Source organism: Oncorhynchus gorbuscha, linkage group LG22 (assembly GCF_021184085.1).
Source record: "Oncorhynchus gorbuscha isolate QuinsamMale2020 ecotype Even-year linkage group LG22, OgorEven_v1.0, whole genome shotgun sequence".
Classification (NCBI taxonomy): domain Eukaryota; kingdom Metazoa; phylum Chordata; class Actinopteri; order Salmoniformes; family Salmonidae; genus Oncorhynchus; species Oncorhynchus gorbuscha.
Genome location: NC_060194.1, coordinates 17980699 through 17996175, shown reverse-complemented (window position 1 = coordinate 17996175; position 15477 = coordinate 17980699). Strand labels below are relative to the sequence as shown.

Below are 15477 nucleotides of genomic sequence, written 5' to 3'. Positions count from 1 at the left end.
GCTGGATCACACACTCCGAGAGGAGAGGAGCCATTCTGCCTCAGTGTTCAACTCAGACAGGAAGTGTGTGTCACAAAAGGCACCCTATTCTCTATGTAGAGTGCACTACTTTTGACCAGGGAATGCATAGGGTTCTGGTCAAAAGAAGTGCCCTATGTAGGGAATAGGGTGCCATTTCAGAAATCGCCTAGGAGAGAAAGGTACAGTAATTAAATCCCTGAGTACCATTGGCTAAAACACATCTGCCATAATCACAATATCTGTTAGCCTATTGAGGAGAAGCTGCTACATTTGAGTAAGTTAGCAGATGCTCTTATCCACAGCAACTACAGTTAGTGAATTCATCTTAAGATCGCTAGGTAGGACAACCACATATCACAGTAAGTATATTTTTCCTCAATAAAGTATCTACACAAAAGTATGTTGACACCCCTTCAAATTAATGGAATCGGCTATTTCAGCCTCACCATGCAATCTCCATAGACAAACATTGACAGTAGAATAGCCTTACTGAAGAGCTCAGTCATTTTCAACCTTGGCACAGTCATAGGATGCCACTTTTCCAACAAGTCAGTTCGTAAACTTTCTGCCCTGCTAGAGCTGCCCCGGTCAACTGTAAGGGCTGTTATTGTGAAGTGGAAATGTTTTGGAGCAACAGCTCAGCCACGAAGTGGTATGCCACACAACCTCACAGACCGGGACCGCCGAGTGCTGGCGCGTAAAAAATGTCTGTCCAACACTCACTACATAGTTCCAAACTGCCTCTGGAAGCCACATCAGCACAAGAACCGTTCGTCAGGAGCTTCATGAAATAGGTTTCCATGGCAGAGCAGATGCACACAAACCTAAGATCACCACGCGCAATGCCAAGTGTCAGCTGGAGTGATGTAAAGCTCAAAACATGTTCTCTGGAGTGATGAATCACGCTTTACCATCTGGCAGTCCGACAGACAAATCTGGGTTTGGCGGTTGCCAGGAGAACGCTACCTAGCCCGATGCATAGTGTCAACTGTAAAGTTTGGTGGAGGAGGAATAATAGTCTGGGGCAGTTTTTCATTGTTTGGGCTACGCCCCTCAGTTCCAGTGAAGGGAAACTTTAATTCTGTAGCATACAATGACATTCTACACCATTCTGTGCTTCAACTTCGTGGCAACAGTTTGGGGAAGGCCCTTTTTAGCATGACAATGCCCCCGTGCACAAAGCGAGGTCCATACAGAAATGGTTTGTCGAGATCGGTGTGGAAGAACTTGACAGGCCTGCACATAGCCCTGACCTCAAACCCATCGTACACCTTTGGGATGAATTGCAACGCTGACCACGAGCCAGGACTAATCGCCCAACATCAAAAGCCCGACCTCACTAATACTCTCGTGGCTGAATGGAAGCAAATCCCCGCAGCAATGTTACAACATCTAGTGGAATACCTTCCCAGAAGAGTGGAGGCTGTTATCGCAACAAGAAGGGGGACCAACTCCATATAAATGCCCATGTTGTGGAATGAGATGTTCGACGTGCATGTGTCCACATACTTTTGGTCATGTAGCGTATCAGCAAAGTCAGAGCTTCATATTAGAAGGTGACACGCTGAGTTCTTACACATATCATTCTTTTAGCACAATGACCTGCTCTCATAACATTTCAAAATGCTGAAGGCACTGGTTCAGTTGCTGAGAGAGACAGAGAGGGAGAGAGACAGAGAGGGAGAGAGACAGAGACATGAGCTCCATATCGGTGGCGCAGATAGAAAGAGTGAGAAATAAGAGAATGGGCCAAGCATGTCTCAGTTTATGAATATTTCAAGGTTTCATCCGTGGGGGCAGTGGAGGAGTAAATAGTGGAGTGTAATTCATGCTTTTTGCAGTTTGGTTCTGTCATAGGAGCAGAGCACAGGCCTGCTCTTATAGTGATGAATTAGAGATTCAGTATGCACCGTTTTAATCCACCGGGTCCAACTGCTACAGATAGTAAATCATGTTCTCTGTGATCTTCTACGCTGCTCTGACAACCAGATGTGTCCCAAAATGGCACACTAATTAGGGAATAGAGTGCCATTTAGGATTTACACCATGAACTACTTCCTTGCTCTGGACACCCCAGGAAAATCCACCCACCACCAACTGTCACTTTAGCCTGTCTAGTTTTAGAAAAATGCTGTGAAAATGACAGCTGCTGAAAGTGCTTCGTTTTACACTGGGGCTCTTGTCATTAAGGACAGATGTTGTCCTGTTAAAACAGTCATTTGATATTTCCTGTCTAATTCCATAGGAAGGCCTGTTTCCAACAGACACACAGAACAGACTATTTCCCTGTGAACCCTCATCTGTTTCCCAAATGCCACCCCCCCCCATCCCCTGTCTAGTGCACTGCTTTTGACCAGGGCCCATGGGGGTTTGTTCAAAAGTATTACACTGCATAGGGTGCCATTTGGGACATATCCCAAGTGAGGGGCTGCCTAAAACTAAGTGGCTCCCGCCCTCCCTCTCTCTGCACTCAAACAAACAATAAGACAGGAACTTAGTCGACTCTGCCAACGCCGCTACAACATTGGCAAAATATGAACACCGTTTCCTGATGAAAACATCACTGACACTTGCCATAAGCCCAGTGGATAATTCAGTAAAACCAATATATTCTGTTTCTGTTCACAGGAAACCATCCCACTACTGTAGATTAGGCTAGATCAGTGGGATTGAGAGAGGCCCAGGTTGTGTCCCAAAATGCACCGTATTCCCTATTTTGTGCATCACTTTTGAGCAGAGCCCTATGGGCCCATGGTCAAAAGTAGTGCACTAAATAGGGAATAGAGTTCCATTTGGGATGCATCCCCAATATTGTCAGAGCTGTGGCAGCCAGGAGAGACAGGCAGATATGAATGGCAGAGGACTGTATTGAACGCTGAAGGCCCACCCCCTCCTCTGAGACTCCCCCAGAGTGCTCTAGTTAAGCCTGAGCCTGCCTGGTCAGTACGGAGGAGCACAAAGAGCCATTGTCTTTAATCAGCCCAGCCAGTCAGTGTCGGTCTGTGACTCAGACTCCAGGGCTGTGGATTAGAATCAGCACAGAGAAGAAAGAGCTTTATCTGTTTAAGCGTCTGTGACTCCAGAGCTTGTGTAGAAGAAATTTATCTGAAAAGTATCAGCTGTCAAAGTGGATATCAGTCTTTACTGTTGTGACCAACTAGGTGGTCGGTGGTGAACATTTCAGCAATATGAAGTTGAACACAACTATTCGTTATGCTGGAAAGAAGGAGCAAAACATGCTAGAGCAGCAACCATTCCCTGACGCAAATTCATTGATTGGGTTAGACATGGCCAGACTATCGAGCACAGGTTTAAAATCACAACATTGAATATTAAGGAAATCGAGCTACGAAATAAGAAAAACCCATTCACACAGAGGGCCTGATTTCCAGATGAATGAGCATGCAGACAGCCAGACCATATTGGTGCATTAAGGTGATAATGAGGGAAGTAGAGCAGCAGTGATTATTATGGTCTGGTTGGCATGCTGAACAGAACAAAGGAGCAGAGGAAGGGATACAGACTGATGGTTGCTAGGGGGATTAGAGCAAATGGAAAAGAGCATGAAGTCTGAGTCAGAGGATTCCAAACCACACCACAAACAATATCTGCCTTCCAAATGGCACCCTATTCCCCTCAATAGTTCACCACTTTAAACTAGAGTCTTATCAGCCCTGGTCAAAAGTAGTGCACTATATAGGGAATGGGGTGCCATTGGAAATGCACTCAATGTGTCCCGTCTTCCAAAGGGAAAGTAAAACAGAAGAAATGTGAGTGTTGTGTTGTTGCTGTCGTCTGCCTTGTCACTTTACATTAGAGGTCGTACTGCCCAAGCGACTGCCTAACGGGGTGATTGATGAGATTTTTCAGCATGAGAGAAAGGGGAAATCAATTCTGTCTCCGCTACGGTACGGCTATGCTCACCATAGCTCAGTGCCACCAGCCAGGCACCTCACATTCCTTTATTAATAATTACTTTCCAAACCTCTGCCACTGGAAAAGGAAAATAAAGTGCCATCAAATCGAGAATCAGTCAAATCACATACATCTCTGTATTGACAGCGGCTTCGTCCCAAATAGCACCCTATTTCCTATGTAGGGCACTACTTTTGATCAGAGCCCTATGGGCCCTGTTCAAAAAGTAGTGCACTGTAGGGAATAGGATGCCATTTGCCAGGGTCGTCCTAAAGCCCTGAAGGAAATGTACTGTTTGATATTTCAAGGCAAATCTAATCAAACCAAACTAACCAAGACCACAATCCTTCCCCAACACGCAGTATACCAACCATATACTATCCACTACCCAGATATGAAGGGCTTAGAGAAGCCAACATTACATCACAGTCTGTGTTTGACTGGTTTAAGCTTCCTACTTCATAGAAAGAAAATGTTGATGGATAGTTCCAATACTCAGTGAAAACAGAGATGAAGCAATGGATACAGGGAGACCAGAGGCCTAGTGTCAGTACCTAGAGCTATGGATACAGAGAGACCAGAGGCCTAGTGTCAGTACCTAGAGCTATGGATACAGGGAGACCTGAGGCCTAGTGTCAGTATCTAGAGCTATGGATACAGAGAGACCAGAGGCCTAGTGTCAGTAGCTAGAGCTATGGATACAGGGAGACCAGAGGCCTAGTGTCAGTAGCTAGAGCTATGGATACAGGGAGACCAGGGGCCTAGTGTCAGTACCTAGAGCTATGGATACAGGGAGAACAGAGGCCTAGTGCCAGTACCTAGAGCTATGGATACAGGGAGACCAGAGGCCTAGTGTCAGTACCTAGAGCTATGGATACAGGGAGACCAGAGGCCTAGTGTCAGTACCTAGAGCTATGGATACAGAGAGACCAGAGGCCTAGTGTCAGTACCTAGAGCTATGGATACAGGAGACCAGAGGCCTAGTGTCAGTACCTAGAGCTATGGATACAGGGAGACCAGAGGCCTAGTGTCAGTACCTAGAGCTATGGATACAGGGAGACCAGAGGCCTAGTGTCAGTACCTAGAGCTATGGATACAGAGAGACCAGAGGCCTAGTGTCAGTACCTAGAGCTATGGATACAGAGAGACCAGAGGCCTAGTGTCAGTACCTAGAGCTATGGATACAGAGAGACCAGAGGCCTAGTGTCAGTACCTAGAGCTATGGATACAGGGAGACCAGAGGCCTAGTGTCAGTACCTAGAGCTATGGATACAGGGAGACCAGAGGCCTAGTGTCAGTACCTAGAGCTATGGATACAGAGACCAGACCTAGTGTCAGGCCTAGAGTGTCAGAGACCAGAGCTATGGCTATGGATACAGGAGACCAGACAGTACCTAGAGCTATGGATACAGGGAGACCAGAGGCCTAGTGTCAGTACCTAGAGCTATGGATACAGGGAGACCAGAGGCCTAGTGTCAGTACCTAGAGCTAGGCCTGGATAGCTATGGAGGGAGACCAGAGGCCTAGTGTCAGTACCTAGAGCTATGGATACAGGGAGACCAGAGGCCTAGTGTCAGTACCTAGAGCTATGGATACAGAGAGACCAGAGGCCTAGTGTCAGTACCTAGAGCTATGGATACAGGAGACCAGAGGCCTAGTGTCAGTACCTAGAGCTATGGATACAGAGAGACCAGAGGCCTAGTGTCAGTACCTAGAGCTATGGATACAGGGAGACCAGAGGCCTAGTGTCAGTACCTAGAGCTATGGATACAGGGAGACCAGAGGCCTAGTGTCAGTACCTAGAGCTATGGATACAGGAGACCAGAGCTAGTGTGTACCTAGAGCTATGGAGGGAGACCAGAGGCCTAGTGTCAGTACCTAGAGCTATGGATACAGGGAGACCAGAGGCCTAGTGTCAGTACCTAGAGCTATGGATACAGGGAGACCAGAGGCCTAGTGTCAGTACCTAGAGCTATGGATACAGAGAGACCAGAGGCCTAGTGTCAGTACCTAGAGCTATGGATACAGGGAGACCAGAGGCCTAGTGTCAGTACCTAGAGCTATGGATACAGAGAGACCAGAGGCCTAGTGTCAGTACCTAGAGCTATGGATACAGGAGACCAGAGGCCTAGTGTCAGTACCTAGAGCTATGGATACAGGAGACCAGAGCTAGTGGACCTAGAGCTATGGATACAGGGAGACCAGAGGCCTAGTGTCAGTACCTAGAGCTATGGATACAGGGAGACCAGAGGCCTAGTGTCAGTACCTAGAGCTATGGATACAGGAGACCAGAGGCCTAGTGTCAGTACCTAGAGCTATGGATACAGGGAGACCTGAGGCCTAGTGTCAGCACCTAGAGCTATGCTGGGTAGGCACTCTGCACTCTACAGTCCCATCCATCTACTTCAGTCTATCGCAAACACACTGCACTGGTCCCAATGGATCACTAATCCCTATATTAGTGCACTACTTTTAACCAGGGCCAACAGGGAATACAAAGGGAAACAGTGCACTACATAGGGAAAATTCCATTTGGGACGCAGTTCACGGTACAGTTACACACCCTATTATTAGGTATCTCAGAGACAGGGAGCCTCTTAGACATCCGTCTATGAAATGAAAAATACCATTGAGAAATGTCTTTAGTACTGTGCATACTAAATATCCTAATGTTGCCTGTCTCAACAATCCTTTTAAACGCTTTGTTCCATATTAGTTCTGTAACAACATCAGTCTACCGATCCCAGGACATTTGTAGCCTTGACACTTGAGTCAAAAATCAGAGTAACAATGCATCCAACTGGACCACGGGGCGGTGGTATTTGTTGCTGTGTTGTGCAAGGCATGAGAGCAGAAATGTATATGGTCTGATCCATCCATATAAACACTTAGATATCATGAAAGGAGGAATAGAATACCATACAACAGATGTTGGATAAATAATTCAGATAACTTTGGGAGACTATAGATGAACAACGGCTGAACTACAGTACAACTATAGTGTTTACATATGAGGGGATAAAATTATAAATGATAATAATTATAAAATTGTGGTCCTTCTGTAGCTCAGTTGGTAGAGCATGGCGCTTGTAACGCCAGGGTAGTGGGTTCGATCCCTGGGACCACCCATACGTAGAATGTATGCACACATGACTGTAAGTCGCTTTGGATAAAAGCGTCTGCTAAATGGCATATATTATTATTATAGTCGATGGTCAACTTAAACATGGAGAGTGTGCCAATATTCAACTGATGGCATCCTATTCTCTATATAGTGCACTACTTTTGACCAGGGCCCATAGGGATCTGGTCAAAAGTAGGGCACCATGTATGGAGTAGGGTGGCATTTGGGACACAGGCGAATATTCAGCTGGAAGCCCACAGTCCATGGTTTAATGAGCGTGCTGATGTAGATGGTGTTGATGAAAACCAAGCCCTCAGAGAGCAGCACAGCACACACACCTTCCTTGCCTGATCATTGTCTTCCATCTGGCCCAGGTCCCTGCCGCTAGCCTGGGCAATCCTCTTCCCCGACACCAGGTTCCCCACCATCACAGAGGCAGGCCCGATCTCTGTGGACAGAGGGATAAAGGTGAGACAACACACATACAGAGAGACACACTGATACAAACATGTGGAATCTATATCCCTGGCTGTGATCTACAGTGATATATACTAGCTCACATTGTGTGTGCAGTGAATTCCCCCTAATTCCCAGAGATTTACAGAGACCGGGTGGGCTGAGATTGACCTTGTGTTCAGAGGCGAAGGCCACCGAATGGATGGGCCAATTGACTGGATGGATTCTACTCTGACAGATTGCCATTCAGACAGAAACCTGTGTTGTAAATTAACATCTATCTAGGGGCAACGCAGTACTATAACTAATGGAGAGAGGTGACAGTTTGGGATGTGTTGGATCAAATGGGACATGTTACAAGGCCAGACGACAAAACACACCCTGTACAGTCCTGAATAGTTCTACATCTCATCCAACAAAATCAAGAAATATGAAGATGAATTAAATGGCTGTAGATATCTCTATCACCATGTAAACTAAGGATTTCTATGACACAAATTAACTATCAACCCCCCAGGCAGACCCACTCAGGATGGTGTAATATAGTGTCTGACCCGGTTGTTTCTGCCGGGGCTTGGGCAGGTTGGTGACACAGGTATGGGGACACATGAGGACGTTGCAGGGGTGCAGGGAGCCCTCCAGGAACAGCTGCTTGCTCTCTGACAGGTGGATTCCCCCCAGAGGGGTTTTAGGAAGCGTGTTGGAGGGGACCAGGGCCAGGCAATACACCCCCACTTGGTGGATCCCATCTATGGCCTATATGGGGAGGGAAGGGGACAGGGATTAGGGTGATGTGTGCCTCAAAAGGACTGCACTATTATATTGTATATGACAACTAGATATGCTTACAGTAGTAAAGACAGGTCATATTGCCTGTATGTGGAGGAACACGGTGCCAGTGTTTGACATGTGAGGTATGGATGGCTAAGGAGCAAATCACAAACTTCCTATTCAGTCAAATTCTCCCTTTGTCTCCATGCGTGAACTAAGTGAACATTTGACTTGGGTGGAATATGGCTACAGTCGTAAATACGATAGAGACACCAAGGCCATGTGTAATCGGATCAGACGAAGTGAACATGTTATCTCATTTGTTTTGACTGCAATCACACAGCTGGAAACAGCTTTAATAGTGAAACCACAGTCTCTTTAGTTATGGACAGGAGCCCAGAGACCTGGGTTTTTACAGTACAGGGCTCAGTCTACTGGTGTGTGTGTGTGTGTGTGTGTGTGTGTGTGTGTGTGTGTGTGTGTGTGTGTGTGTGTGTGTGTGTGTGTGTGTGTGTGTGTGTGTGTGTGTGTGTGTGTGTGTGTGTGTGTGTGTGTGTGTGTGTGTGTATATATATATACACACCTGCAGCACTCTGCTCATCCACTGAAAGCTGTCCTCCTCTGTAGAGTCAGGTCTCTGCTCTGCCACCACCACGATCCTCTCATCATGTAACACAGAGATGGAGAACACTGCTATCCTGGAGAACAGAGAGATGGGAGACCAACCATAGAATTACATACAGAATGAGACCAACACCGTTAGCACACTGCTATCCTGGAGCACAGAAAAACAGAGAGAGGCAGGAGACCAATACTGTTAACACACGGTTAGAATTAGCACACAGCTATCCTGTAGCATAGAGAAACAGGAGACCAATACTGTTACCACACTGTTAGAATTAGCACACAGCTATCCTGTAGCATAGAGAAACAGGAGACCAATACTGTTACCACACTGTTAGAATTAGCACACAGCTATCCTGTAGCATAGAGAAACAGGAGACCAATACTGCTACCACACTGTTAGAATTAGCACACAGCTATCCTGTAGCATAGAGAAACAGGAGACCAATAGTTACACACTGTTACACACAGCTATCCTGTAGCATAGAGAAACAGGAGACCAATACTGTTACCACACTGTTAATTAGCACACAGCTATCCTGTAGCACAGAGAAACACTGGAGACCAATACTAGAGAAACAGGAGCTACCTACCACACTGTTAGAATTAGCACACAGCTATCCTGTAGCATAGAGAAACAGGAGACCAATACTGTTACCACACTGTTAGAATTAGCACACAGCTATCCTGTAGCATAGAGAAACAGGAGACCAATACTGTTACCACACTGTTAGAATTAGCACACAGCTATCCTGTAGCATAGAGAAACAGAGACCAATAGACCAATACTGCTACCACACTGTTAGAATTAGCACACAGCTATCCTGTAGCATAGAGAAACAGGAGACCAATACTGCTACCACACTGTTAGAATTAGCACACAGCTATCCTGTAGCATAGAGAAACAGGAGACCAATACTGTTACCACACTGTTAGAATTAGCACACAGCTATCCTGTAGCATAGAGAAACAGGAGACCAATACTGTTACCACACTGTTAGAATTAGCACACAGCTATCCTGTAGCATAGAGAAACAGGAGACCAATACTGTTACCACACTGTTAGAATTAGCACACAGCTATCCTGTAGCATAGAGAAACAGGAGACCAATACTGTTACCAACACTGCATAAGCACAAACAGTCAATCAGCTATGATCACCATAATTTCTTATTTAAGTAGTGTCACAAGCTTGTCCAGTCCACAGGACTTGACCAAGAAATAGAGCCTTCAAATAGGGTATGTATGGTCATACATGAATGGTCACACATGAAGAAAAACTTGTGTCCCTATCCACAACTGATAGATGAACAGCTACCTCCCCCTGTAGACAAACTTCATGGGCTCCACAGCCAGGGCTGTAGCCACGATGTCGTCAGCGTTGTGCCTCCTTCCCCCCACCACCATGAGGCCGTCCATCTTGCCAGCGATGAAGCACAGTCCCCCAGGACCCACGAAGCCCAGCAAGCCTGTCCTGGTGAAGGGGTACTCACTGATGAGAGCCCCAACACTGTTCATGGGGAACACCTAGAGTACAGACATACACATTAGTTTACCAATCTCCTAACAACCTGCAATACACAGAAAGTGATTCAAATGAGCCCAGCGGATAAATAAAACAAATGAATGAATGAAGGCATCACATAAGGGTGCAATTCCATTACATGACTCTCTCTCCACTAATGGATTATATAGAGCACTTGAGGAATGTGGAAGGGTTTTTAAGAACTATTGAACAGCAGCAGTTGTTAGAGCCAATCCCCAGGCATCCTAACCGTCCCTAGCCAGGACCCAGGCATCCTAACCGTCCCTAGCCAGGACCCAGGCATCCTAACCGTCCCTAGCCAGGACCCAGGCATCCTAACCGTCCCTAGCCAGGACCCAGGCATCCTAACCGTCCCTAGCCAGGACCCAGGCATCCTAACCGTCCCTAGCCAGGACCCAGGCATCCTAACCGTCCCTAGCCAGGACCCAGGCATCCTAACCGTCCCTAGCCAGGACCCAGGGGTAGCTCAGCCCACAACACCATGCTGTTAGGCCTTACCTCAAAGGTGTTCTTGGTCATGCCTGAGAGACCGTAGTACGACGTCCCCGTGGCAATAGAACCCACACACAGCTCCCCGATCTCATCTGTTTTGCATAACTGCGGAACCCCATCTGGTTTCACTACACACATGAGAGCTGCAAGAAATCAAAAAGAGGAGGAGAGTGGAGGGGAAAGAAAGAGGGAGAGAGTTTTTTTAGTAAACAGCAGCGCCCGCGAGAGAGGGGTTTAGAGCAGTGAAGCCAGGCCCAACTACCTCAATGATCCACATCAAGCCAAGTGCACTTTATTATATAGCCACTGCATTACTCTGCAGCACATAGCTGGGGGTGCACTCCTCTGGTCTGTGTCCCAAATGGCACCATATTCCCTATTTAGTGCACTACTTTTGACCAGTACCTGTAGGGCTCTGGTAGAAAGTAGTGCACTATATAAGGAACTGGATGCCATTTGGGACACATCCCTTGTGTTCAATAAAAAGGTGTTGCGTCCTCAGGACCACAACACACTTCCAGGAAACCCCTAACAGAGAGCAGGTGAGGAAATGAGGTTAGGGTCACCCGTATCTGGTGCTGGAAGGAGACAGGTTAAGGGGTAGGGAGGTGGTAGGGAGGCCCGCGGCCCTGGGTCATGGCTGTAGGACCTCTGTGTGGGTGGAAAGGTTCTTTATGAACTCTGTATCAGGCAGCCAGGCACTCATCTTGGCACCACATGCTGGGGAGGTCAGGGCCCTCAGGAATCTAGAAACCCTCCACACAACCCCCTCTCCTCTTCTTCGGTCTTTCTGCGTCCCAAACACCTTATAAAATTCCCATAGTGCTCTAGTCAAACGTAGGGCACTATGTATACACTGCTAGCTAGCCTGCTAGCCCCCGAATAGCAACACTGCAGAAACTATTACACTCAACGGAATGACTTGATTAGTGTAGTGTCAACAACGCACCCACTGCCAGCTGGCCTACTTCAGCAGTACTGTATCATTTTAATCATTTTAGTCAATAAGATTCTTGCTACGTAGCTTAACTTTCTGAACATTCGAGACGTGTAGTCCACTTGTCATTCCAATCTCCTTTGCATTAGCGTAGCCTCTTCTGTAGCCTGTCAACTATGTGTCTGTTTATCCCTGTTCTCTCCTCTCTGCACAGACCATACAAACGCTCCTCACCGCGTGGCGCGGCCACCCTACTCTGGTGGTCCCAGCGCGCACGACCCACGTGGAGTTCCAGGTCTCCGGTAGCCTCTGGAACTGCCAATCTGCGGTCAACAAGGCAGAGTTCATCTCAGCCTATGCCTCCCTCCAGTCCCTCGACTTCTTGGCACTGACGGAAACATGGATCACCACAGACAACACTGCTACTCCTACTGCTCTCTCTTCGTCCGCCCACGTGTTCTCGCACACCCCGAGAGCATCTGGTCAGCGGGGTGGTGGCACCGGGATCCTCATCTCTCCCAAGTGGTCATTCTCTCTTTCTCCCCTTACCCATCTGTCTATCGCCTCCTTTGAATTCCATGCTGTCACAGTTACTAGCCCTTTCAAGCTTAACATCCTTATCATTTATCGCCCTCCAGGTTCCCTCGGAGAGTTCATCAATGAGCTTGATGCCTTGATAAGCTCCTTTCCTGAGGACGGCTCACCTCTCACAGTTCTGGGCGACTTTAACCTCCCACGTCTACCTTTGACTCTTTCCTCTCTGCCTCCTTCTTTCCCTCCTCTCCTCTTTTGACCTCACCCTCTCACCTTCCCCCCTACTCACAAGGCAGGCAATACGCTCGACCTCATCTTTACTAGATGCTGTTCTTCCACTAACCTCACTGCAACTCCCCTCCAAGTCTCCGACCACTGCCTTGTATCCTTTTCCCTCTCGCTCTCATCCAACACCTCCCACACTGCCCCTACTCGGATGGTATCGCGCCGTCCCAACCTTCGCTCTCTCTCCCCCGCTACTCTCTCCTCTTCCATCCTATCATCTCTTCCCTCCGCTCAAACCTTCTCCCACCTATCTCCTGATTCTGCCTCCTCAACCCTCCTCTCCTCCCTCTCTGCATCCCTTGACTCTCTATGTCCCCTATCCTCCAGGCCGGCTCGGTCCTCCCCTCCCGCTCCGTGGCTCGATGACTCATTGCGAGCTCACAGAACAGGGCTCCGGGCAGCCGAGCGGAAATGGAGGAAAACTCGCCTCCCTGCGGACCTGGCATCCTTTCACTCCCTCCTCTCTACATTTTCCTCCTCTGTCTCTGCTGCTAAAGCCACTTTCTACCACGCTAAATTCCAAGCATCTGCCTCTAACCCTAGGAAGCTCTTTGCCACCTTCTCCTCCCTCCTGAATCCTCCGCCCCCCTCCCCCCTCCTCCCTCTCTGCAGATGACTTCGTCAACCATTTTGAAAAGAAGGTCGACGACATCCGATCCTCGTTTGCTAAGTCAAACGACACCGCTGGTTCTGCTCACACTGCCCTACCCTGTGCTCTGACCTCTTTCTCCCCTCTCTCTCCAGATGAAATCTCGCGTCTTGTGACGGCCGGCCGCCCAACAACCTGCCCGCTTGACCCTATCCCCTCCTCTCTTCTCCAGACCATTTCCGGAGACCTTCTCCCTTACCTCACCTCGCTCATCAACTCATCCCTGACCGTTGGCTACGTCCCTTCCGTCTTCAGAGAGCGAGAGTTGCACCCCTTCTGAAAAAACCTACACTCGATCCCTCCGATGTCAACAATTACAGACCAGTATCCCTTCTTTCTTTTCTCTCCAAAACTCTTGAACGTGCCGTCCTTGGCCAGCTCTCCCGCTATCTCTCTCTGAATGACCTTCTTGATCCAAATCAGTCAGGTTTCAAGACTAGTCATTCAACTGAGACTGCTCTCCTCTGTATCACGGAGGCGCTCCGCACTGCTAAAGCTAACTCTCTCTCCTCTGCTCTCATCCTTCTAGATCTATCGGCTGCCTTCGATACTGTGAACCATCAGATCCTCCTCTCCACCCTCTCCGAGTTGGGCATCTCCGGCGCGGCCCACGCTGGATTGCGTCCTACCTGACAGGTCGCTCCTACCAGGTGGCGTGGCGAGAATCTGTCTCCTCACCACGCGCTCTCACCACTGGTGTCCCCAGGGCTCTGTTCTTGGCCCTCTCCTATTCTCGCTATACACCAAGTCACTTGGCTCTGTCATAACCTCACATGGTCTCTCTTATCATTGCTATGCAGACGACACACAATTAATCTTCTCCTTTCCCCCTTCTGATGACCAGGTGGCGAATCGCATCTCTGCATGTCTGGCAGACATATCAGTGTGGATGACGGATCACCACCTCAAGCTGAACCTCAGCAAGACGGAGCTGCTCTTCCTCCCGGGGAAGGACTGCCCGTTCCATGATCTCGCCATCACGGTCGACAACTCCATTGTGTCCTCCTCCCAGAGCGCCAAGAACCTTGGCGTGATCCTGGACAACACCCTGTCGTTCTCAACTAACATCAAGGCGGTGGCCCGTTCCTGTAGGTTCATGCTCTACAACATCCGCAGAGTACGACCCTGCCTCACACAGGAAGCGGCGCAGGTCCTAATCCAGGCACTTGTCATCTCCCGTCTGGATTACTGCAACTCGCTGTTGGCTGGGCTCCCTGCCTGTGCCATTAAACCCCTTCAACTCATCCAGAACGCCGCAGCCCGTCTGGTGTTCAACCTTCCCAAGTTCTCTCACGTCACCCCGCTCCTCCGTTCTCTCCACTGGCTTCCAGTTGAAGCTCGCATCCGCTACAAGACCATGGTGCTTGCCTACGGAGCTGTGAGGGGAACGGCACCTCAGTACCTCCAGGCTCTGATCAGGCCCTACACCCAAACAAGGGCACTGCGTTCATCCACCTCTGGCCTGCTCGCCTCCCTACCACTGAGGAAGTACAGCTCCCGCTCAGCCCAGTCAAAACTGTTCGCTGCCCTGGCCCCCCCAATGGTGGAACAAACTCCCTCACGACGCCAGGACAGCGGAGTCAATCACCACCTTCCGGAGACACCTGAAACCCCACCTCTTTAAGGAATACCTAGGATAGGTTAAGTAATCCCTCTCACCCCACCCCCCTAAGTTTTAGATGCACTATTGTTAAGTGACTGTCCCACTGGATGTCATAAGGTGAATGCACCAATTTGTAAGTCGCTCTGGATAAGAGCGTCTGCTAAATGACTTAAATGTAAATGTAAATGTAATGTATGGTATAGGGTGACATTTGAGTTACCCTCTCCAACCCTCCCACTGAGCCAAATCACAAAAACACACTCCTTTGGTTGAACTCTCCGTTGAGGAATGTTTTTTTATTTACACTTTTTATATTTTCATTTTAGGGTCAATATAACTTCTTTATGCGTGTTGGTCAGTTATGAGGCATCGTTGTGAGTAATGCCAGGATTTTACATGGAAAACAAGATTCCATTTGATGGAAACTCTATCATATGACGTTATCTGGATAATGAACAACTTCTGCTTCATCTAAAAATATGGATATCAAAACAATCTTTTTTTTGGATAATTGTGTGTG

At 48.2% G+C, this 15477-nt stretch overlaps 1 protein-coding gene across 18 annotated transcripts in view; it reads right to left on the bottom strand.

Annotated features, from left to right (window-relative positions):
• The window catches only part of LOC124009715 (disco-interacting protein 2 homolog C), a 257605-nt gene that overhangs the window by 15751 nt on the left and 226377 nt on the right, over window positions 1-15477 (bottom strand). For 17 of the 18 annotated variants that reach the window (XM_046321805.1, XM_046321811.1, XM_046321809.1 and 14 more), the window contains 5 exons: window positions 10956-11092; window positions 10230-10438; window positions 8871-8985; window positions 8071-8272; window positions 7399-7508 (listed from right to left, as the gene is read on the bottom strand). In XM_046321805.1, coding sequence (XP_046177761.1) covers window positions 7399-7508; window positions 8071-8272; window positions 8871-8985; window positions 10230-10438; window positions 10956-11092 — 773 coding nt within the window. The remainder of the gene's footprint in view (window positions 1-7398; window positions 7509-8070; window positions 8273-8870; window positions 8986-10229; window positions 10439-10955; window positions 11093-15477) is intronic. The other variant, XM_046321808.1, reaches the window with a different exon arrangement.